Raw genomic sequence first — 25981 nt, 5'->3', positions numbered from 1 at the left:
GGATCAAGATTGAGCTCAGGTAAGTATTAGGGGGGCTGCTGCACACAGAAGGTTTTTTATCTTAATGCAACCACTAACTCAGAAGAGTCCCTTCTAATGATCACTGTAACAGCAATGTTTCGAACTGTCATGAATGGGTTACACTAATAACAGCTGGGGTTACTAATGTGTGCTGTGACTGGCACACAGCTATCAAATGGTACAGGGTGCTGTAATTGGCCCAAGTGTCATGTGATAGCTGTGGGCCAATCACATATTCACAATACTAAGCATAGCTGTTAAGAATGAAACCCATTCATAACAGTTGTGTTTACATTGTAATCATGTGACCACGCAGCAACATGCGACACCCCAAGCGCTCATAGCAGCTGGGCACTGGAAGCCGAAATACGATGTGTCCAGGGGACACAGCTGTCATGGGAGCGGGGTGCTGCACGCCCACCAGCTGATGATGTACATGTATGCAATCCAACCTGACTGTGCCACCCGCCCACAGTAAATGTACTGTGGCCTGGCAGCAAGCGGTTAATTTTTTTTACATAATTACATAGTTTGCGAGGTTGAAAAAAGACATCAGTCCATTCAGTTCAACCTATGATGTGTGTGTGTGTGTGTTTGCTGTTAACCGTACATAGTATACCCCTTTATGTTGTGGTCTTTAAGGTGCCCATCTAATAGTTTTTTGAAGTCATCGATGCTCCCTGCTGATACCACTGCTTGTGGAAGAGAATTCCACATCCTTACTGCTCTGACAGTGAAGAACCCCCTACGTAGTTTAAGGTTAAACCAGGCATGTCCAACCTGCGGCCCGAGGGCCGCATGCGGCCAGGAACGGCAGGCGATGCGGCCCACTGCCCCCTGATAATTATTTTTTTTTTTGCTGGGGAGTAAGGAAGTTGAGTTAGGGGCATGGCCACAGCGGCTTCCATCTAACTGTAGGCAGAGGCTGCCTCGGAGGGGATCATCCACTGGTTGTGTTAAATTAGTGCTGGATAGGGGGCGCAGAAGCGCGGGAAGGGCGCAGCAGCGTTTTATTACTTATATACCTTAACTATAGTATATATTTTATATGTGGCCCGAGAAAATTTCTCTACACTCAATGTGGCCCAGAGAAGCCAAAAGGTTGGACACCCATGGGTTAAACCGTTTTTCCTCTAGTTTTAGTGAGTGGCCACGTGTCTTATTGTATTCCCTAAAGCCCTGTACACACGTACCGATTGTCGGCCGCAAGTATTCGGCTGCCGACCAATCGGCCGATTGTAGGCTTGTTAGTATGATGCTTCCGACAGCGCATTTTCGGTCGAACAGAATCTGTCCTGCAGGCATTAAGATTTTCGTACGCCGACAACAGAACGGCCGATTGTACGTCAGTCAGTACACATTTCGGGCGACAGACAGCAGATTAGCAAGACTGGGCATGCTCAGAAAAGAAAAAAGACAAGGAAAGTTAACCATCACATGACATCACTTCTGCAGTCGGCTGTTGTTGGCCGACAAAATTCGTGTGCAGTCTTTTGCAGTTTTCAACAGACACAACAGCCCTGGACAAAAGACTGCCGATCGTTCGGCCGACGATCAGTACGTGTGTACGGGGCTTTACTCTGAATAGCTTGTTCCTTATGCTAGAGTCGCCAGTACAGTATTTGTACATTGATATCATATCCCCCCTCAATCGTCTCTTCTCCAGAGAGAATAGGTTCAGTGCTTGTAGTCTTTCCTCATAGCTGATGTCCTCCATTCCCCTAATTATTTTTGTTGCCCTTCTCTGGACTCTCTCCAGCTCCAGCACATCCTTCCTGAGGACCGGTGCCCAGAACTGGACAGCATACTCCAGATGTGGCCGGACCAGAGTCTTGTAAGTGGGAGAATTATCTCTTTATTTCTGGAGTGAATTCCCTTTTTTATACATGCCAGTATTTTGCTGGCTTTGCTTGCAGCGGCTTGGCATTGCATGCCACTGACAAGCCTGTTGTCTATCAGTACCCCCAGGTCCTTTTCCATCTTAGATTGACCCAGAGGTTTCCCCCCTTGTGAGTAGCTCGCTTTCGTGTTTCCGACGCCCAAGTGCATTACTTTACATTTTTCTTGCATTGTCTACAAAGTAGCTGGATTCAAATTAAGCAGCAAGGACCTGGATGCTGATGGGGGTATGAAAAGCCTGTAGAATGATTAAATAAAAGTGACCAAGTCACTTTAACAAGAACAAAACAAATTACAGTTAATGCACTTTATACACATACATACCCTTTGGTCAACAACAATGATGGGATGCCTCAGAAGCCAATAAAAATGTGTGTTTCTAGATGGGTTTACTTCTGCACTTAAAGCAGAAGTAAACCCATGCATTTAACCATTTAAAAAACAGTCACATTTCTAATGTTCTGTCGGATAATGCCTCTGACGTTCTGCACATGCACAGTAGTGATGTCAATCTAGCTGATGGCTGGCTGGCTGGTTGGAAGGAAGGGAGTACTGGGTGGAGAGGAGAGGAGGATGGAGGGGGTCTGGCTGATTGGAAGACTGCTAAGGCACAGTGGAAGTGTAAAGATCAGGGTGACTGTAGATAGGTATTCCCCCAAGGGACAACAGTCTGGGCAAATTGGAAGTGTATAGATCTGGGTGACGGAAGATCAGTGTTCCCCCAGAGAAGGACAGACTGGGAACAGGCACATCGGAGGTGTTTATATCGGTCCTCTCCGGTGGAAACTAGGTTGGTTTTTCCCTCGGTGAAGTATCAGGTCTGTCCCCCGCCGGGTGGTGCAATGTAGCAGGAAAAGAAGGAAGGTAGATCCCCTAGGGGAGAATCGGTCTGTTCCCCTCATGGTGGGTCGCCCCTGCTGAGCGGTGAAGTGCCAGGGTCTACATGGTCAGCTCTGTGTGCATGCTGTGCTGATCGTTGGATAATACCTCAGACAATCTGCACATGTGTAGTGTTGACGTCATGCCAGCTGATCGCCAGATCAGCTAGAGTGATGTTACTACTCCGCAAGCGCAGATCGTCGGAGGCATTATCCAATGATCAGCATTATTCAACAGAACACCAGCAGATGCCAAAATTGTAACGCTCCCATTAGTTGTGCTCTCAACCGAACTGTCAAATCATCCAATAACTGGTGTCATAACTGATCACATGTGAAGCAAGGCTGAAAATGATAGGAGGGTTTACTTCTACTTTAAAGTGTTACTAAACCCAGGAGCCTGCATTCACTATATCTGTTCCCCCACAGTACACAGAACATGGAAATGCAATTATTTTAGTAAATATAAACTGCTAAATACCTTTTCTCATCATCAGTATGTGTGACTTCTATCAGTGTCTCGTTAAAGTTTGTAGGAGTTTTCATTCTGCTCTGTCTGTCCTATAAGGCTGCCAGACCCCTGACCCTCTGTCTCAATAGTACTGATTGGCCCTGTGCTGATCACATGCACTCTCCCAAGAATAAAAAAAAAAAAAAAAAAAAAAAACACTAAACTGACAAGTGCAGCTTGCCCCCTAGTCTCTGTTCTATCAGGAGATGGATTGGGGACTGTGGAAGAAGGGGAGGATCAGAGAAGACTGGGTCAAACAGCTTTTTTAAACAATGTAGAGGATTAACCCCTTAGATTCCACAGTGAGTATGACAAGCATACTTTACTACATATACAGACTGATTTTACTGTTGTGGGTTTTGTAACCCCTTAATAGCAGGTAGATGACATTTAATTTAAGTGTATTTAAACCGAAAAACAAACAATATTGCAACTTGTTGGCCCTTAATGCCCCTTTCACACTAGTGCAACTTGTCCCACGATTTTGGACCGCAAAATCGCATGACAAGTCGTTTTCCATTATTTTCAATGAGCGCCATTCATATCAGTTCGTTTTGAAGTCGCACCGACTTCAAAGTAGTTCCTGCACTACTTTGCCACGATTTGATTGCGTTTTGAGCCATAGCTTTCAAAATCGCGTCGCATAAGTGTGAAAGGGGCCTTAATGTGGATTTTTCCCCAGGCTATTCATCTTACCAGAACACTTCCTGTCCTAGAATACCTATACCCACTGTATGTACCAATGGTGCCGCTGCTTTGTAACCCTAGAACAGAAAACATTCCCTTTTCTTCTAATGAGAGTGCAGCACAGGCAGATAACACAGGAAGTTACCTGGCAAGATCGACAAGTATTTTTCCAGCGCATGTCAAAAAATACATAACAATATGCTTGTAATGGTATATTTAGCACACCAAATGGGAGAAAGTAATAGATACGGATTGTTCGGGTTTCCATACCAGTTATGTTTTCTCTGTGTGAAACTAAAGCCCTTAAGGATCATTTGCTTGCTGTACAAATACTTTAGGCCAACACATCGGATTACAGCAGCAGTCATGAGTAAGACAGAGCTTCTTCTTTACAAAGAGGAGGCAGCAGGTTTTTGTGGGCCCTAAAGTCAGATCCAGCTTGAAAAGCCTGACATTTGGTTGCAGGGAATGAAAGCTCATGCAGGTATGGAGGTGCCAGCACTGTACACCACTCATCAGATTTTTCTTCATTTTAAAGTGACAGCATCACTTTCATACATAATGTAGGAACCAATCAATCCAACCTGGAAGCTAGCAAACAGCAACATCAAAAAAGTGCAATTGGGTGTGCACTGGCGAAGGAATGCAACAAACTCTCTAAGGCCCGGTGCGAATTCACATTTGACTGAGTCGCACAGAAATTGCATGACAAGGGAAATCACATTGTTTTCAATTATGTCTTTTCACATCACTCTGACTGGATGGATGGATTGATTTTGAAAAAAGGTTCTCGCACTACTTTTGGCTCCATAGAATATAAAAGTTGCATCAAAGTAGCACTACTTAATCGCACTGAAAGTTGGATCAAAATCATATTGCAGTGTGAACCTAGCCCCAATATTTTACCAGAATGGTTATGATAACTGCGCAGACTTTTGAGATTTATTGCACAAATGTACTTAAAAGTATGGGTTTTTTTTTTGCAGATTCATACTTCCCTAGCTAGATCGCTCCGTTCTCAGCAAGCCCTGTCTGCTCTGTCCCCTATCTCCTCAGGAGATGCAGTGCTGCTGGCATGGTACAGGAGATTCTCATGTACAATGCCCGCAGCACTGCATCTCCTGTACCATGTCTGCAGCCCCTGCACCATGCCCACAGCCTCATGGTGGTCCAGTTGGGTCCAGTAGCTGCTGCATTTCCCACCCTAGGCTTATACTCGAGTCAATATGTTTTCCCAGTTTTTTGTGGTAAAATTAGGTGCCTCGGCTTATACTCGAGTATATACGGTAAATGAGGGTCTTATGAAGGCAACCTAAAACCAAGAACAAGCATTTTCTAAATTTTATCTTACCAGTCTTTATAAAAGGTGGATGCATTTGTTTTAATTTCTCAGGCAAAGCTCACTGTAAAAATTCAGCAATGCCAAAGCTGAATGCACTCCCGCACATGCGTGGAAGTAACATCACCCCTGCCTGGCCAATGAAAGTGGGCAGCGTTCAAGACCCAGAAACCAGCTGCCGACGGGGAGCTTCAGGTTGCCACATCACCAGATCCAAGATTAGTATAGTTCCGCTTTAATATTAAACCTCATCTGCCATATAGCTGCCCACACCTCTATTTTAATTAGGACCTCTTGTAAAGTTACTGTATCCTGTAGTGCAGTTTTAGCTCAGCTTAGCTTTGAATCATCAGCAAACACTAAGAACTAACTATTTATTCCAATATATATTATTTATGAACAAGTTAAACCAAATTGGTCCCAGGACAGAGCCTTAGGGTACCCCTCCCCTCAAATCTAAACCATTCAGAAAATATCCCATAAATCAGGGCTCAAAATTTCAATTCCTGAGCTACTAGCCAGGCCTTAAGGGTTACTCGCCACCAGGTGCCCCACCCAACCCCTACCCTGCCCCTAATTCCACCCCTAAATACGCCCTCATAAATGATCCCATAAAATTGCACTGTTAAATGTTTTTGCATTAATGCAGAAGTTACAAAAATACATTTTAACAAAAACTTTCAGTGCCCACTGCCCATCAGTGAAGATTATCAGTGCAGCCTCACCAGTGCCCATGAATGCAGCCTCACCAGTGCCCCTCAATGCAGCCTCAGCTGTGCAGAGAAAGAGAGAGGAGAGGAAGAGGAAAGCTGGCCGGATAATGACAGAGCTGGGATCGCCCCACTGTAACAGCTTTTATTTGAATTGCTGAGCGCTCGCTCGCCATCACACACAGTCCCACCTCTTATGATAGACGTCACACGTCCCGACACTGGACCAGTGTTCTTTCTATCAAAGGAGGCGGTGCTGTGTGTGATGGCGAGCGCCCAGCAATTCGAATAAAAGCTGTTACAGTGGGGCGATTATCCGGGCAGCTTTCCTCTCTCTTCCCCTGGGCTCCCGAGGAAGCTCCACACCCGCCCTCAATCATTTTTCACTCACAAAATGCGAGCAGGCGAGTAGAAAATTTAAGGGCTGCCATAAATCACCACCCTTTGGATGCGCTCCTGCTACCAGTTTTCAATCCAGGAACATAGAGCATCATCAATGCCAAAATGCCCTAATTTGTAAAACTAAATTACAATTACTTTATGCTTTAACTTCCTAAAAGATCAGTGACTCAAACAAGAACGCAGATCAGAGGTCTAAACTTCACTGACTGCGTACTTATTCTAGGTCAGTGCCGCACTATGAATTGAAGCAAGCATACATGCAGCAGCTCTGGATTCTGCGGCAATGGCATTTTATCTTGAAAGGTTTTCTCGTGCCTCGTGCACACTATATACAGTAATGATCGGAGAATCTTCATCTAAAATCTGGTGGAGAACTTGTTCACCAATGAGCATATCAAGCTCTTGGAAGCAGCAAGTTTGTAAAGTCTGTGCAGGTGATCCCAGACACTTCCCCTGAGGGTGTGTTCAGAGCATGTCTGCTGAGTTGCATATATCTGCACACCAGGGGACATGTTTTGGGAGAACAGTTGTTTTCTATAGGTCCTGTTCACACCATACATGTGAAGCGGTGTGCAGAAAAATGCAGCTCAACAGACATGATGTGATCACACCCTTACAGTATAAAGTGTACACACAGAAAAAATGTTGTGTTCTGAATAGAGTATGGAAGGGTGAGGATTCACTTTCCCCATTTGTCCTTCTGACCATTTAATCAGAGACAGAAAGTGATGGGAAATCCAAGGTTTTAGGGTTCCTTTACACAAGAGTGTCAAACAGAAAGCATGGGTGCTGCTGTGTGCTGAGAGACACTAAGCTGCATTGATTTACTTTTTTCAACCGAACTTTGTTGAAAGTGAGATTTTAATACAGATCTTTTCACTGTAGCAGTGTTGTGATGTGGTAGTTTTTGACGCAATCCGCTGTACTTAAAAAGCGCAGTACTGTTTTGAGCACACAGCAATGCTATGATATACACTGACAGCAAGAGAGGAATTTTATAAAACAGGAGCTGACAGAATCTGGAGCAGTTGTGCATGGCAACAAATCAGCATCTACCTTCAGCTTGTTCACTTAAAGAGGAAGTAAACCCTCCTCAGGAAGTTGTACCTATAGGTAAGCCTATGATAAGGCTTACCTATAGGTACTGTAAATATCTCCTAAACATGTACGGTTTAGGAGATATTTACCTTTAATGCAGCCAGTGACATCACTGGCGCATGCGCTCTGAAGGAACGGCTGATCGTGCCGTTCCTTCAGAGCCCCGTGCCGTGACCGTCGGCGTGCGCGGGAGTGACGTCACCGCGGCTCCGGCCAATCAGATGGCCGGATGCCACGATCCCGGAAGACAGGCGACTGAACATGTCGCCCATCATACAGGTAAGAGAGCGGCACGGCGGGGGCTCGTTCTAAGGTAAGTATTTCATAATGAGCTAGTATGCGATGCATACTAGCTCATTATGTCTTTCTCTTGCAGGTTGTAAAAAAAAAAAAAAATTTTCTGAACGAGTTTACAACCTCTTTAAAGTAGTTCAAGGCCGGGACATTTTTTTTACCTTAAGGCCCCTTTCACACAGGTGGACCGATTAATAATGGATGGTCTGATCAAGTCCAACTAAAAAAAACTGATAGGCGGACCTGATCATACCATCCATTGCCCTCAAAAAACACTGATTGCGCGATTCTCAGCCTTCAGCGAATACAGTCAGTGACTGTCAGTAACCACTCTGTACTCTGCCCCTTCAGCACTCCCTGGAGAGCCGGGTGTGGAGGAGGTGGGATCGTCAGGCTCAGGCACTCAGTGGCTCACTGAGAGGCTGACCAGTTGCTGGTCCAGACTTCTCATTGGATCCCGACTGAAAAGTCTGGATCTTTCCCGAGCCTGGACTGGGTGAGTGACATCAGCGTCAGCAGACTTTAGGCCGCTGTCAGCTGAAAACAGGTCACAGAACGAATTGTACTCCTGTGACCTCCAGGAGAAAAATAACCACAATAGCTTTGGCTATACGTCTTCCTTAATGAATTTCCTGAGGGAGTGTTTGCATCACCCCCTCATTCTCCTGTATACTTACCTGAGCCCTCTCTCAATCCAGAGGCTCTCTGCTCACAGAAGCAGCAGTGGGAGCCATTAGCTCCTGCTGCTGTCAATCAAATCCAGTAAGCAAGTAATGGGGCTGAGATATTCTGTGTATGTTAACACACAGCCCTGCTCAAGGTTGGGTCTGCAGGTGTGCCAACATAGGAAGCCACTTCCTCTGGTGGCACACTGAGAAGGGAAAGAGCCAGGAGCGCTGGAAGGGGGTCTCAGATGAGGAAGTTCAGGGCCGCCCTGTGCAAAACCACCGTACAGAGCAGGTAAGTATAACATGTTTGTTTTTTAATAAAAAATAAAAAAAATGACCTTCACAAAAGCTTTAACACCAACATTATTTTTTTCATTTTGTATGGAGTGGAGCGGGATTAGAACAACAATTCGTTTTTACTACCGTCTGTGCCCCTGCTAGGGAGATTCACCTTCTCTATTATCACTGAGAGTCACAAATTTTGGGTTTTCGCCAGAGAAGGCCCAGAGGGAAAATATTCTAAGGGGGGATACTATCTCTGGTGTCAACAAGTGGTCTCCGCACTTTAGAGGGATTTTCCCTCACTTCCTGTTTTGGCTGTGGGACAGGAAGTGAAGAGCAATCTCCCCAATGGGACACAAATGCAAATAAAAAAACCCGAAAGGGGTCAAATCAAAACCCTCCATTATCCAAAATGGGGGAAAAGAAAAAGTTTTTGCCTTTAATTCTACTTTACGTTTTATAAATGAAAGCTAGATGCTGATTGGCTATCATGCACATCTGCTCCAGTCTAACTTCCCTCAGGCGATTGCGCCTTGTCTGTGGGTTAGGGCTGTACTGGAAATAGGCCCAGAGGGAAAATATTCTAAGGGGGGATACCATCTCTGGTGTCAACAAGTGGTCTCCGCAATTTAGAGGGATTTTCCCTCACTTCCTGTTTTGGCCGTGGGACAGGAAGTGAAGAGCATTCTCCCCAATTGGACACAAATGCAAATAAAAAAACCTGAAAGGGGTCAAATCAAAACCCTACATTATCCTATCCAAAATGGGGGGGGGGGGGGAGAAAAAAAGTTTTTGTCTTTAATTCTACTTTAGTTTTATAAATGAAAGCTAGATGCTGATTGGCTGTCATGCACATCTGCTCCAGTCTAACTTCCCTCAGGCGATTGCGCCTTGTCTGTGGGTTAGGGCTGTACTGGAAATAGCCGCCAGCGTAGCCCCAACATGAACAAGCCCTTGGGGTGTGTTGGGCAGCTTTTCTAGCACAGTCCCGCCATAAGACACGACAAAACGCCTTTTCTCCTACATTTTTCCTTGCCTTGCACTGCGAGGTAGCCATTAGATCCTAATAAAATGTTAATGTGTGACATTCCAATAAAGTTTATTATAAAAAAGTGAAGCGTGTGATGTGCCGCAATCGGTGCTGCTGTGATCCCACCACACCCCAGACACAGCATTGTAACAGCCGCTAGAGTAAATGCAGAGGGGGGAAATCTTTCATTGGGGTCACCACTCCCTGGGATTTCCTCTCACTTCCTGTTGAGTTGCCAGGAAATAAAAAAAATAAATAAAATAAAAAAAACTTTTAAAAAGGTGTAACCCTTTCCTGCTCCATTCAAAACTAAAAAAAGAAAAGTTTTGTCTATGCCCCCACTGTACTGGTATGAGTGAGCAGCCACATGGATCTGGGGCAGGATTACATGTGGCATGATCACACCCTGGGGGAGCAGTCCAGACCTGATAGGTGAGAATGGATCCAGCACCCTCCTTGTAGGAGCAGTCCATGCCCAGCCCTGCAGACACACACGATCTCACATCTATTGTGACATATCCTGATCCCCCACCACCAGGGGGAGCCCTCGTGTCTAGGAGAGCCAGCATGGCCCCATAGGTGGGGGATCCCCCCTCACACACCGCCCTCCCCTACCCACATGTGTGTACAGGCCCCTCACCGATCTCTGTAGCTCTCCCAGCCACAGCGAGGCTCTCTCCTTCCCGCTGGGATCCGGGTCATGGTAGAGGGCCTGCACAGCCTGGTAGACGGTCTGCAGGCCGGGCTTCCCCTCCATGGCTCTCTGCATTTTGCGCTCCGTGCTCTCTTACTGCCGCCTCTCCCCAGGCTTCATCCTCCTCCTCGGCCGCAATGGGATGGTGCACCCGCAAACTCGGTCCGGGCGGGAAGCACAGCTCTGCAGTACAGCGTTCCGGATCCTCTCTCTCTCGCACACTCTCCCCGGGTTGTGTAGGGAGGGGGGGATACCGGAAGAATCAGTGTCCAGCTCCTGTGTGCCTCCTCTCCCGTCACACCAAACCTCCCCGCCTCTCCAGGGGCAGCCCAGGAAAGAGGTTGCTTCCCGGGCAGGAAGTACGTCATCCGGCGCTTCTTGCCGGTCCCTGAGTGACGAGAGGGCGGCAGGGAGGGTCCTCCAGTCAGAGGGTGTGCAATGTGTGTGTGTTACACAGAGGAAGGTGCACACCACTGCTCTCTGAAGTGTCAATATTCTACAAGTAGCTATAGTGGCACTGACATAAGCAGGAGTATTGCATAGCATACTTATGGGCTTCATACACATGGAAGTCTGCAGACATTTTCTGTATCTGCCATTACCCTTCCTGGCACTTTCCAATGCCAAAGAGCCACAGCTGAAGTGTACAGCCAGCCATGCCAGTGTATGGTTGTACCCAGTCATAGTCATATAAATGCGCATACTTCTGTACATTGTTTACCCGTGCACGCACGTTCGGTGTTCTTCCCCAGCCAAAGGCTGTGCTTTCGGGAAATACAACCTATGCACGGGTAAACATCAATGGACTTTTACACGGCTATGGCTGCATACAGCCATTTACATGTGTGGCAGGATGTACACCAGCTGAGGCCGCCGAATACAGGAAAACATCTGGAATTTCACTCGATATATAAAAATTCTGCAACCAGTAAGCCACTATTCACACTGGAGCCACGTGTTGTGCATTTCGTGATACTAGACATGAGGATTCCTATGATATTCAATAGTTCCCTTTCACACCTGAGTGTCACGCTGCCACTTTTTGAACAAAAAAAAGTACCCCGTCTACCAGGCTGGTGCGACTGGTGAGTATCCTGCGACTGGTGGGTATCTTTGCGACTGGTGAGTATCTTGCGACTGGTGAGTATCCTTGCGACTGGTGAGTATCTTGGCGACTGGTGAGTATCCTTGCGACTGGTGAGTATCCTTGCGACTAGTGAGTATCTTGGCGACTGGTGAGTATCTTGACGACTGGTGAGTATCCTTGCAACTGGTGAGTATCCTTGCGACTGGTGAGTATCCTGCGACTGGTGGGTATCTTTGCGACTGGTGGGTATCTTTGTGACTGGTGAGTATCTTTGCGACTGGTGAGTATCCTTGCGACTGGTGAGTATCTTTGCCACTGGTGAGTATCCTGCGACTGGTGAGTATCTTGCGACTGGTGGGTATCTTTGCGACTGGTGAGTATCCTTGCGACTGGTGAGTATCCTTGCGACTGGTGAGTATCCTTGCGACTGGTGAGTATCTTTGTGTCTGTTGGTTCTTTGCGACTGGTGAGTATCATTGCGTCTGTTGGATCTTTGCGACTGGTGAGTATCTTAGCGACTGGTTAGTATATTAGCGACTGGTGAGGACCCCAGGTTTAGTACCAGGGGAGACAGAGGTAGTGTAGGTAAGGAAGAGCAGGTCGTTAATATTATCCCCATAGAGTAGAGGGTAATAATGTCCAACAGGATTGCGGATGCTACTCAGTGCACTTCTTGCTGCATGTATGCGTTCCTTGATGAACCAATCGAGGGCGAATACTGCTGTGCAAGATGTGAGCGACTTGTTGCTCTGGTAGACCAGATCCTGGACCTACAGAACACAGTGGCAACACTGCGTGGCATCAACAACCTGGAAAGGAGCTTGGACATTGTCTATCAGGCGCTGGTAGGGGCCAGCATAGAGGAGGGAGGAACAGAGGAGACGCAAGCAGCAGAGGTACGCAGCTGGGTGACTGTTAGGAAGGGTAGAGGGAGGAGTGCCAGGGAGGCCAATCCTGAGTTGGTACACCCTAACAAATTTGCCGAGTTGCAGGTTGAGGGGGATATCAACTCAGGGGTGGCAGAGCTGGAGAACGCGCCCTCCCCCAGCTGCCAGGGGGGGGTCGGCTCCAGGAAGAAGGGGGGCGGTAACTCAGGAAAGGTTAGAAAGGTTGTGGTAGTTGGGGACTCAATTATCAAGAGGACAGAGAGGGCAATCTGTAAAAAAGATCTCGTGAACCGAACAGTTTGTTGTTTACCGGGCGCCCGAGTTCGGCACATCGCAGATCTGGCAGACAGATTGTTGTGCGGGGCTGGGGATGACCCAGCGGTCATGGTGCATGTGGGCACTAATGACAAAGTTAAAGGTAGGTGGAGGATCCTTAAGAACGATTTCAGGGACTTAGGTAATAGATTGAGGAAAAGGACCTCCAAGGTGGTTTTCTCTGAAATACTGCCTGTACCTCGAGCCACACAGGAGAGGCAGAAGGAGATTAGGGAACTTAACAAGTGGCTAAGGAATTGGTGTAGGAAGGAGGGGTTTGGGTTCCTGGAGAACTGGGCTGACTTCTCAGTCGGCTACCGGCTCTTTAGTAAGGATGGGCTGCACCTAAATGGGGACGGTACAGCTCTTTTGGGGAGAAAGATGGCCACCAATTTGGAGGAGCTTTTAAACTAGGAGACGGGGGGGAGGGCTCAGAAGTAGAGTCAGTCAGGAGGGAGCAGAGGACTGAAGGCAGCTGTAGGGTCAGCAGCGACAGTAGGTCCACAATGTCAATTGGCAGGTCTGTGCGGGAAAATCTCAGACCAAACAGGAATAAACATAACCGCCAATTGCGCTTAACTTCCGTAAAACTAAGAGGGGTATATGCTAATGCCAGGAGCCTAGCTAATAAAATGGATGAGTTGGAAATATTGGTACATGAGGAGGACATAGACCTTGTGGGAATAACAGAGACTTGGTTCGACCCCTCACATGACTGGCTGGCCAATATCCAAGGGTATTCGGTGTACCGGAAGGACAGGGTAGGAAAAAGAGGGGGAGGGGTATGTCTCTATGTCAAGAACAATATAAAGGTGATAGAAAGGAGTGACATTACGGATGGGATGAGCATGGATTTAGAATCTGTGTGGGTTGAACTCCATAGGGAAGGAGAAAAGGGGAAAGTAATTGTGGGGGTTTGCTATAGGCCACCTAACCAAGGGGAGGAGGTAGAGCTGGAATTCTTAGCACTAATGAGTAAAGTGGCAAAATTGGGATCAGTCGTCATATTGGGGGACTTCAATTATCCCGACATTGACTGGGACGAGGGGACTGCACACTCACAGAAGGCCCGCCTATTCACGGAAACCTTACTGGATAATTACATGTCACAGTTGGTGGATTCTCCGACTAGAGAAAATGCAGTCCTGGATCTATTGATCACTAATGACCCAGACCTAATCTCGCAGGTAGGAGTCCAGGACAATCTGGGCTCTAGCGATCACAGGATGATCACATTTAGTATAAATAACAATATAACAAGGCAAGTGGGGAACATAAGAACCCTAAACTTCAGAAGGGCAAACTTTCCAAAATTGTACTCAGTGATGGAAAGGGTAAACTGGGACCAAACCCTGGGATCCCTGACCACAGAGGAAAAATGGGAATGCTTTAGGAACATATTAGGCAAAGGCATCTTGCAGTGCATTCCTATGGGAAATAAATTTAGAAGAGACAAAGCCAAACCTGGCTGGCTAAACCGTAGCGTCAAAAAACTTATTAGGGGAAAAAAATTGGCCTTCAAGAAGTATAAATCAGAGGGCACAGTATCGGCTTTCGAGCAATACAAGGAGGCAAATAAGAAAAGTAAACAAGAAATCAAGATGGCTAAAATCAACTTTGAGAGACAAATAGCGGAGGATAGTAAAAAAAACCCAAAGAAATTCTTTAAATATATCAACAGCAAAAAAACTAAGGCAGAGCATATTGCACACATAATTAACAATGATGGGAGGATGGTTACAGAGGACACTGAAAAAGCAACCGTGCTGAATGCTTTTTTCTCGTCAGTCTTTACACAGGAAACGGAGGGGTACACTGACCATGACTGTATGGTTAGTAGTAATACACAGGATTTGCCACTATGGCTAACAGAGGGTGAAATCAGGGAAAGGCTGGATAAACTCAACAAAAACAAATCACCAGGCCCGGATGGCGTACATCCGAGAGTACTCAAGGAACTCAGTAAGGTTATATATAGACCACTGTTCCTGATATTTGCTGACAGTATTAGGACAGGAGATGTACCAGGGGATTGGAAGAAAGCTAACGTGATTCCGATATTCAAAAAGGGCCAGAGGCATATCCCGGGAAATTATAGGCCTGTCAGTTTGACATCAATAGTATGTAAACTTCTGGAGGGGATGATAAGGGACTATATCGTAGAGTTTGCTAAAGACAACAACATCATCAGCAGTAATCAGCACGGGTTTACAAATGGGCGTTCTTGTCAAACCAATCTATTAACATTTTACGAGGAGGTGAGCTGTGAGCTAGATAGGGGGAGACCAGTGGATGTGGTGTACTTGGATTTCGCTAAGGCGTTTGATACAGTTCCCCACAAGCGCTTAATTTATAAAATAAGATCTGCAGGTATCGACAGCAGGGTTTGCTCTTGGATACGGAATTGGCTTAAAGGGCGTGTCCAAAGAGTGGTAATAAACAGCGCATACTCAGACTGGTCTGAGGTAGTAAGCGGGGTGCCCCAGGGCTCAGTCCTGGGACCAACCTTGTTCAATTTATTCATAAACAACATTGAGGTCGGGATCAGTAGTTCGATATCAGTTTTTGCAGATGACACAAAATTGGCCAGAGCAATAACTGCACAGCATGAAGCAGATATCCTACAGAATGACCTGGACAAAATTACAGAGTGGGCAACGACATGGCAAATGAGGTTTAACGTGGAGAAGTGTAAGGTTTTGCACTTGGGGACTAAAAACATAAAAGCACAATACACGTTAGGAGGGGAACCCTTGGGGGAATCAAAAATGGAGAAGGATCTGGGAGTCTTAGTTGATGATAGATTAGGCAACAGCATGCAATGTCAAGCGGCAGCTGCCAAAGCCAGCAGAATATTGGCATGCATAAAGAAAGGGATGTATTCCAGAGATAAGACTATAATCCTTCCACTTTATAAAACTCTGGTCCGACCGCATCTGGAGTATTCTGTCCAGTTCTGGTCGCCAGTCCTCAGGAGGGATGTGTTGGAGCTGGAGAGAGTCCAGAGAAGGGCAACTAAACTAATTAGGGGATTGGAGGACCTTGACTATGAAGAGCGTCTACAATCGCTCGATTTATTCTCCCTGGAGAAGAGACGTCTGAGGGGGGACATGATAGCAATTTATAAATATCTTAATGGGGATCCCAGCTTAGAAAAAAAGCTGTTCATTCGAAGGGATTGCATGAGGACTCGAGGGCATACAATGCGATTAGAGGAGAAGCGTTTTAACCTCAGGCAACGTGGGGGGTTCTTTACTGTTAGGGCTACAAGATTGTGGAATTCTCTACCACAAGAGGTGGTTTCTGCGGGTAGTATGGTGGCTTTCAAAAGACTCTTAGACTTACATCTCAAGGATCAGAACATTCAGGGGTATGTGAGATGATTACAGCCACACACACCTACACAGGTTGAACTGGATGGACTATTGTCTTTATTCAACCTCACCTACTATGTAACTATGTAACATGAACGTTTTTAGGTCAGATTCATATGTTTTTGGCACCACAGCCTACAAGTTTTTGTTTTACTTTCGAGCCCACAGTGCGCAAAAACAAGACACCAAAGTGTACGGAAATAGTGCATGTTAAAACACAAAAAAAATACACTGGGATGTGCCTTATGGTACCCCCTCCCAACAGGAAGTTCCCTGACCCCCCCCAGGATCAGAGATGTTTAGTACCTAAGTAGAACTACTTCACTACTGTACTTAAGTACTGAAAGGCGGTATCTGTACTTTCCTGGAGTAGAATTTTTTTCTCCTACTTCCACTTTTACTTCACTACATTTTTTCGATGATTTCAATACTTCTACTCCGATATTTTTTTTTGGGGTGCATAGTTACTCGTTACAATTATAAAAATTACCACTGCCGGAACAGTAGATGGCAGGTTTCATTAAGCTCAAAACATGTGTATTATCAGCGCATACGAAAATAAATGCTACTGTATGTATAAATAAAAGCTGCATTTGAAATAATAAAAAACAATATGATGTTCAAACTTTTGACTTCTTTCTTTAATAACTACATGACACACTACTTGTACTTTTACTTTCAGTACTTGAGTAGCAATTTTTTTTTTCAAAATTACTGGTACTTTTACTTTCAGTAATTGAGTAGCAAAATTTTTTAAAAAACTACTTGCAATACTTAAGTACAAAAAATGTTGAATACTTTTGTACTTCTACTCAAGTCACTTTTTGATCGAGCACTTCCACTTCTACTCAAGTCACTTTTTGATCAAGCACTAGTACTTTTACTCAAGTATGGGTTTCGAGTACTTTATACAACTCTGCCCAGGATGCAAGACTCCTAACGGGGGCAAAATACACTCAGGTCCACCAAAAGGCCCGGTAGATCCGGCTCCTCAAGATCAGCCAAAGCTGACCAACCAGTACTAATTGAGGGGCTCTCCCAAAGAGAGACCCCCCCCCCCCCTCAAGGCAGAGGAGGAAGGAACCTTAGGGCCACACATCCTCCCCCTAAACTTCAGGGTTTGCCCAAATACCCATGTCCTACAATCCTTGAGTGAAAAAACGTATGCAAAACAGAAATTGCCATGGTGTGGCTAAAAGGCTAAGACCATGGGTCGTTGTTCCTTTTCTCAAAGTGGGTCCCCAACCCTTAGTGATACTAGGGGCACTCCCGGGGGGCATTACTCTCAGGGGGCACTTAACACTGTAGGCTTTCTGCTTCCCAGGCCCCTAACTAGACAAGGCAGCACTGCTTGTATCAGGAAGAACTGGGTCTCTCAGAACACTCCACACTAGGGAAGTTCTACCTACCCCCCACCTTATCCAGTAGGCGCTCGATTAGAAATCCTTCCCTCAAGAAGGGCCCTTTAGGACCTCAATCATACAAGCAGGAATGCTATGCAGCCAGCTATCTCAGCGTAAGGGCCTGAATGATGGCGGAACTGCCCTACTGGACACTAATAAGAACAGATGCTACACTTGATCTTAGCCAAAAGGCGGAGAAGCGGCCAACTGGAGCACCTGAAAATGAAAAAACTAAAGCTTAAGCACATTTATATAATTCTTCCTAGTAACCTAAAGGTGGCCATACACACTGATAATTGATTGACTGATCTCTTCTGATCCAAATAATTGATCAATACTTGACAATCCATTTGATCGATATGTCACATACAGGAAAGTGGATGTCAATAGATAGTTATGATATGATCTTAACTTATGATCATTTAGTCATCAAAAGCATCTTAATTTCCATTACAACCACACATTCTAATCGATCAATGTGCAACCGTATTCATGAACAAGGTTTTTCTTTGCTGTCAGCCACTCTAAAACAGTTGACAATTTTCTGCCCTGTTCCATCGATTCAGTTTGATCGAATGTGATTCAAATTGATCAGAAGAAAAATTGTGGCTATTTGATTTTTTTGTAGATTCAGTTGTTTTGATCAAATCAAAGATGTTTTAAAAAGTTGAAGCATGTATGGCCACCATAAGACCTGTGAAAAAGAATGGATGAGTTAGGAGTGACCATGCCAGTGAGGGGCACTGAGGGCCCACACGAATCTCTACAGACCCCAGTGATGCCCATTACAAAAAGGGGCAGGGGGCCTAAGAGAAAATAAGCATAGTGGACATGGCTCAAGAGCTCCAATAGAATAACACCACACAGAATAAATGAGAAACAGACACATGGAAGATGATGTCATAGATGATATTGCTTTTCATTGATTAAAACAAAAATACCTGATGCTTGAAACACATTCAAAACTGCATTCATACACAAAGAAAGCTTTAAAATCACCTGAAGCGTGAATAGGGGCTACAATGGTAAATATGACCCTGCCATAGGGGGTCCAAAATAAAGGCAGTTTGTAAAAGCTGATGATCTATACCAGCGGTCTCAAAACTGCAGGCCTGGGGTCCAGATGTTGCCCTTTGCTTGTCTTTATCTGGCCCTTGGGGCACTATGCCGCCAACTGATACCAATGATGGGACACCATTCCCTCTCTACTGACACCATCAATGGGGCACTATTTCTCCTGGTAAAACCAATGATGAGGCACTGATGCCAGGACATTTTCTACACCTACTAGCCACCAGAGATGTATAGTAACGAAGTAGAACTACTTAAGTACTGTACTTAAGTACCGAAATGCGGTATCTGTACTTTCCTAGAGTAGAATTTTTTTCTCCTACTTCTACTTTTACTTCACTACATTTTTTCGATGATTTCGATACTTCTACTCAAGTATTTTTTTTTTGTGCTGCATAGTTACTCGTTACTTTTAAAAAAATTACCACTGCCAGAACAGTAGATGGCAGGTTGCATAAAGCTCAAAAAAATGTGTATAATGTAATTTGTAAATCAGCGCATACGAAAATAAAGGCTGTGTATAATAAAAGCTGCTATACCAAATCTTTCCAATAAAAAGAAAATATGAAACAAACAAATAAATGGTGCTACAGCGCTTAAAGTGCATCAAGAAACTACTAACAAACACAGGTTAATCCTTTGAATAAATCATTTGAAATAATAAAAAACAATATGATGTTCAAACTTTTGACTTCTTTCTTTAATAACTACATAACACAGTACTTGTACTTCTACTTTCAGTACTTGAGTAGAATTTTTTTTTCAAAACTACTGGTACTTTTTACTTTTAGTACTTAAGTAGCAAATTTTTTGAAAAAACTACTTGCAATACTTAAGTAAAAAAAATGTTGAATACTTTAGTACTTCCACTTAAGTAACTTTTTCTGCGAGCACTTCCACTTCTACTCAAGTCACTTTTTGATCGAGCACTTGTACTTTTACTCAAGTAGAAATTTCGAGTACTTTATACAAGTCTGCTAGCCACAGTCTGACCCCCCCTAAAGCCTGAAGAACAATAAATTGTCCATTTGCTTAGAAAGTTTGAAGACTCCTGATCTATACTTGCCTTTCCACTAGCCAGTGTCCTAAAACACCACTGCATTACAGATCTCCAGCCACTACAGCTATCTGACACGTCTGAGTGTGTGGAATATTTGCTCCCCTGCTAAGCCCCGTGGTTCTTTCTGTTGTCTGATATATCTTGTATCAGCATAGGAGCCAGTGAAAGAAACCACCGCATTCAGCAGGGGAGCAGGTATTCAATACACCTGAAAGTCTCATACCTGCAGCTGCCAGAGATCTGCAACATGGTGGGGTTTTAAAGCACGGCCCCCTGGGAAAGGTAAGCATACAAACAAAAAAGGGGGCAGACTTAATGGACCGCCCGGTCTTTATCTGACATCACTCTTTTATATTTCTATATTATATCATCACATTGTCTTGACTGTCCTTACTTTATTTTGGACCCAATAGTGACATGATTGCACTAATATGTTAATGCAATTATAAAAGTTATTTTCAATATTTTTATATCTGCAGCTTTTACTAAAATGCCTGGTGAGACTGCCATGAGGTCTTGCTTCTGGCACTTCCTGTTACAAGGTGACAGTGCTGTCCTTTTGCCCCAATTGTGTCACCTTGTCAGGTGGTTTTGTGATGGAGCCTACAAGGGGCTGTGTCAACCATCAGAACACCAGCCTTGAGAAATGCCATGCAGCCATTGCTGGAGTACATGCAGGTAGACAGGAAGGGAGTGGCTGATGAGACCGCAGGAGATCAGCAGCATTGAGATGGAATAAAGGTCCTAAATCGTATACAGTTAAAGGCTAAAGCCAGAAATTTTGATCTGTCTATTGGCAGGCTGGATGTACTAAAGTTAATCTATCAATCAACTTCAGTACTGTGTGAGTGTTTTTTTTTTGTGCCTGATTGCTGCTGTGATCATTGTATTCTGCTGATGGGGAAGGATTCCCGCACTCCCTGCCAGCAGAACACAAAAGCGGGAGCCAAATCCCTACATGCTTATGTCATGCTGTCAAGCTTATTGCTATAATAGTGGATGTTGGTCATTCCTTGTGATGGCAATAAATTTGATTAAAAAATGAAGGGGACAGTGTAAAAAAAGTTTAACCGCTTGCCGACCACCCCACGCAGATATACTGCGGCAGGGCGGCTCAGCTGCGCAAAATCATGTAGATCTACGTGATTTTGTGCACACGATCTCGGCAGCGCACGCCGGACCCGCGCTCCCACTGTGTTTAGACACAAGCGGGGGCCGGGCTGTGGGAGGAGCGGCGGCGATCACCACCGGCCTTACGCAATCGTCAGATAAACTGACAGAAGACCCGTCTGCTTATGTAAACAAAGCAGGTGAGTCTTCTGTCACACAGGCAGAGAGAGATCAGGAGTTTCAGCTAAGCTAAAACCACAATGTTTCTGTGCCTGTCACAGAACCCCCCACACAGTGAGTAAGCACAGTTAGGCATACATTAGCCCCTTTGATCACCCCCAGTGTTAACCCCTTCCCTGCCAGTGTCATTTATACAGTAAAAGTGCATATTATCTAGCACGGATTACTTTATTAGTGTCACTGGTCCCCAAGAAGTGTCAAAAATGTCAGTTAGGGGTCCGATCTGTCCACCGCAATGTTGCAGTCCTGCTAAAAATTGCTGATTGCAGCCAATGCTAAAAAAAAATAAAAAAGTCCAAAAAATCTATCCCGTAGTTTGTAAACGCTATAACTTTTGCGCAAACCAATCAAAATATGCTTTTTGGGTTTTTGTTTATCAAAAATATGTAGCAGAATACAAATTGGCCTAAAATGATTGATTTTTATTGGGAATGTTTTATAGCAGAAAGTAAAAAATATGATTTTAAATTGTTGCTCTTTTTTTGTTTATAGCGCAAAATCTAATGATTGTGATCAAATACCCCCAAAAGAAAGCTCTATTTGTGGGGAAAAAAGAACATCAATTGTATTTGGGTATAGCGTCGCACGACTGCGAAATTTTTCGTTAAAATAATGCAGTGCCGAATCGCAAAAAATGGAGCATTCTTTTGGTGGTATTTGATCACCTCTGCGATATAAACAAAAAAAGAACGACAATTCTGAAAAAAAAACTATATTTTTCACTTTCTGCTATATAACATTCCCAAAAAAAAAAATTTAAAAATCAAAATGTTTTACCATTTTAGGCCAATTTGTTTTCTGCTACATATTTTTGGTAAAAAAAAATCGCAATAAGCGTATTTTGATTGGTTTGCGCAAAAGTTATCGTGTCTACAAACTACGGGAAAGATTTATGTCATTTTTGTTGGGTTTTATTTTTTTTTTTTTTTCTATTAATGGCGGCGATCTGCGATTTTTAGCGGGATTGCGGCAGACAGATCAGACCTGACATTTTTTACACTTTTGGGGGACCAGTGACATTACTACAGTAATCTGTGCTAAAAGTATGCACTGTTACTGTAATAAGGAAAGGTGACCGCACTCCGAAAATTGAAATAAAAAAGGAGTAATTTATTCTTCATCACAGGCATCAATATAAGACTGGTAAGACATGGGACAGGTAAAAGGTTGACGCATTTCACGACACAAGGAGTCGCTTACTCATAACCATATATATATGTCGTGAAACGCGTCAACCTTTTATCTGTACGAGCGTACGCAGTTTTAAAGCATAACATGTTAGGTACTGTATCTATTTACTCAGTGTAACATCAGCTTTTATATTTTACCCAAAAAATCAGTATTTTATTGTGTTTTTGTGCACTATAATTTATTAAGGTGTATTTTGTTTCTAATATTTTGCGTTTTAAAAATGGCGTTCGCAAATAGCGTGCAAAAGCAAAAATTGCAACCACCATTATTTTATTCTCCAGGGTCTCTGATTTAAAAAAATATATAATGTTTGGGGGTTCTGAATCATTTACAAATGCTGATTTTTACATGCATTTTTACATGTATGACAGAAATGTCAGAATTGGCCAGGGTGTAAGGGGGTTAAAGTAGAATTCTGGTCAAACCCTAATTGATATTAAAGTGGTTATAAAGTCAGAAGGTTTTTTTTATCTTAATGTATTCTATGCATTAAAATAAAAAGCCTTCTGTGTGCAGCAGCCCCCCTAAGCCCTCCTAATACTTACCTGAGCCCCATCTCGATCCAGCGATGTTGCATGAGAGTCTCCAATGTCTGGGTTTCTCCATCCTGATTGGCTGAGACACAGCAGTGGGCACCATTGGCTCCCGCTGCTGTCATTCAAAGTCAGTAAGCCAATGAGGAGAGAGAGGGGGCAAAGCCAAGCCACGGCTCTGTTTCTGCCTGGACACACACAACAGCGGCTCAACTCGGGTGCCCCCATAGCAAGCTTCTTGCTGTGGGGGCACTGGGCAGGAAGGAGTGGCCAGGAGCGCCAGCGAGGGACCCAAAAAGAGGAGGATCTGGGCTGCTCTGTGCAAAACCACTGCACAGAGGAGGTAAGTATAACATGTTTGTTATTTTTAAACAAACAAAAACAAGACTTTAATATCACTTTAAAAATGCTCCCTCCCCCCTACAAGTACCTATTCCTGTGTAAGAAAGATGTACAGTATATATTTACCTATTTTTAGGCCAGTCCAGTCTGGTCATGTGATCTCCCCTGTGTCAGCCGGCTGCAGGGGAGAGGAGAGGGAGCCTCAACAAGGCTGGTATTACCTGATCAGTGACGTCATCCAGGGCTGCTGTCAGAAATCACGGGGCCCCATACAGCCTACCTGTGTGAATTAGCCCTTTTTTGTTGTTGTTACATTTAAAAAAAAAAAAAAGATATATCATTTATTTGAAAAATGTTAAAAATGTTTACAATTATTTTATTGTATAATTTTTTTAAATGAATTTATTACAATGTTTAATTTTTTTACAATTTGTAATTTTTTTACATGACAGGGAAGCCTGCAGCGGGAGGGGGGGGCACAGTGAAAGGGGGGCACACAAATATATCAAGACCCCCCCCCCCAATATATCAAGACAATATTTTCACTAAACTCATTATTAAACGGGCACAAACGTAACAGAGAACTTGTGTGAATTAGCCCTTTTTTATTGTTTTTTACATTTAAAAACAATTATAATTTATTTGAAAAATGTTAAAATGTTTACAATTATTTTATTTTACTATTTTTTTAAATGAATTTATTACAATGTTTAATTGTAATTTTTTTTTTACAATTTGTTATTTTATTACAGGACAGAGAAGCCTGCAGCGCTGCGGAAGGGGGGGGGGCGGCTCAGTAAAAAGGGGGAACACAGGGAGAGGGGGGATCAGAAGCAGGCAGAACAGGGGATCGGTGTCGGAGAAGCAATTTCAGGAACAATGCCTTGTGTGTGTGTGTGTCTCTCCCTACAAGGGCTGAAAGCTGGCAGGAGGTGGAGAAACTGGCTTTCAGCTGCTGCGGAGAGCCGCACAGGGCTTCCTTCTGTAATTGCCCCTCTGCCCGACCGCACCCATTCCCTATACTGTTGGGGCCCCCTTGTGTGCCTGGGCCCCCTACAAGAGGACTGGTGGTCTCTCCCTATGAGCGGCCCTGACGTCACCCATAGGCTTTAATGGCCCATCTGTCTTCTGTGCTCCATCCTCTCCCCTATGGCTGACCAAGGGAAGCCAATCACGTGACCGGACCAGAGTGAGCTGAAAATAGGCAAGTATACAGATCCTTTCCTACAGAGGTTAGTCAGAATTAGTGTTAGGAGGGGGGGGGGCAGTATTTTTAGGAGTAGTTAGAGTTTGACTGGAATTCTACTTTAGCGCACAAAGGGCAGGATTTGAACATAAAGCCCATTTACACGAGCCTGAGATGTAAACAGCTCTGCCACACAAACACAGGGCTGGCAGGGATGTGTTCTCTGCTTCACTTTCATTTTCACTTACAGGTCTCTTCCTCAATCCCCACCCTGTGACTGGACAGTGGATGGAGAAGCAGCACCCCGATTTGCTTGTCTTTCTATCACTTCACTCCCTATTAATTAGGGATCGACCGATTATCAGCACCACCGCTATATCGGGGGCCGATATGCACTTTCCCCGATATATCGGAATTGGCCCCAGAGGTTACCGATATTGACGATATTTCAGGAAAGTGCTTGTACCGGAGAGATGCCTGCAGCTATAGGCATCACCCCGGTACCGGTGTCCATAGCCGACGGTCAGCTGTCTTGTAATGACAACTGATGCAGCTGAGAAGCCTCTCGGCTGTCATTACAAGGAGTGGGAGGGGATGCCCCCCCCCTCCCGCCACCTTCCGCGTCCCACTGGGAGACCCGGGCATCCTACCTCCACGGCCGCCGAACAGAAGACCCGATCAAAACCGCATTCGGCTCTGATCGGGTCTCCATGTAAAAAACCCGAAAGTGAGGTCATAACATCACTTCCGGGTACTCGGTGCCACATTCAAAAAACTGACAGCATTCAAAACAGCCAAACTTGGCATTTTGAATGCTTTTCAGTGCCGAGGAGGGGTTTGGGGTCTTTTAGACCCCCAGATCCCTCCACAAGGAGTACCTGTAAAAAAAATAAAAATAAAAAAAATAAAAATTTTTACATGTCCGAAAATATCGACCGATATCTGATGACCAAAATATCGGTATCGGCATTAAAAAAACTATATCAGTCGATCACTACTATTAATAGTGTGATTATGCTGCCTGTCCCAGTCTGAGATCTGGTGCAACAAGGACTGTAGGATGGTGATACTAAGTCAATACCAGGTACTTGCATTAAAAAACTACAATAAAGGATTTATTAAAAATAACAGAGATGCATTCATTTGGGTCTTTTTTTCTGCCTCCAGTTCCACTTTGAAGAAGTTCTAAGAGCCAGTTATCTTTATCTTTGCTTCATTATTTGCTAAGTCACTAACTGAGAACTAGTACGTGCCTAGACAGCTGTAATAGGCGTGATTGTTTCGGGTTCATGACTCACTAGATATTGAAGAAGGATCAAGATTATACTGTAGCTCTGAAGCTTGTACCTTCAAAAACAAGCCAACAATAACAGCCACCGTACGGTACTACATATTATAGGAGGTTCACTTAAAGTGGTTGTAGACCCTTACATATACCTAGTGAATTGACTGACCTCAGGTGATACACAGAGATGAAACGAATCCTCCTACATAAGTTGTACCTGTTTATTTGCAGTCTTCTCTTCTCTACATCTATTCAAAGTAATGAATTATAAAGCAGAAAAAGGGGGGCAGAGACCGGAAGTCACACTCAGTAAATAGAGCTCTGAGAGGTGATTGGAGGGAATAGATGCACCCCCTTCACACAGAAACAGAGCTGGGGCTGTCA

General features: G+C 44.4%; 1 protein-coding gene across 4 annotated transcripts in view; it reads right to left on the bottom strand.

Moving 5' to 3' along the window:
- TNPO3 (transportin 3) overlaps positions 1-10872 on the bottom strand; it is a 117001-nt gene extending 106129 nt beyond the window's left edge. For all 4 annotated transcript variants that reach the window (XM_082253085.1, XM_082253086.1, XM_082253087.1 and 1 more), the window contains exon 1: positions 10460-10872. In XM_082253085.1, coding sequence (XP_082109211.1) covers positions 10460-10588 — 129 coding nt within the window. In that variant the 5' untranslated portion in view covers positions 10589-10872. The remainder of the gene's footprint in view (positions 1-10459) is intronic.
- Positions 10873-25981: the final 15109 nt, after the last annotated feature.

The sequence above is a fragment of the Pelophylax lessonae genome, assembly GCF_965119305.1.
Source record: "Pelophylax lessonae genome assembly, chromosome: 4".
Classification (NCBI taxonomy): Eukaryota; Metazoa; Chordata; class Amphibia; order Anura; family Ranidae; genus Pelophylax; species Pelophylax lessonae.
This window is presented reverse-complemented; position numbering and strand designations above follow the sequence as displayed.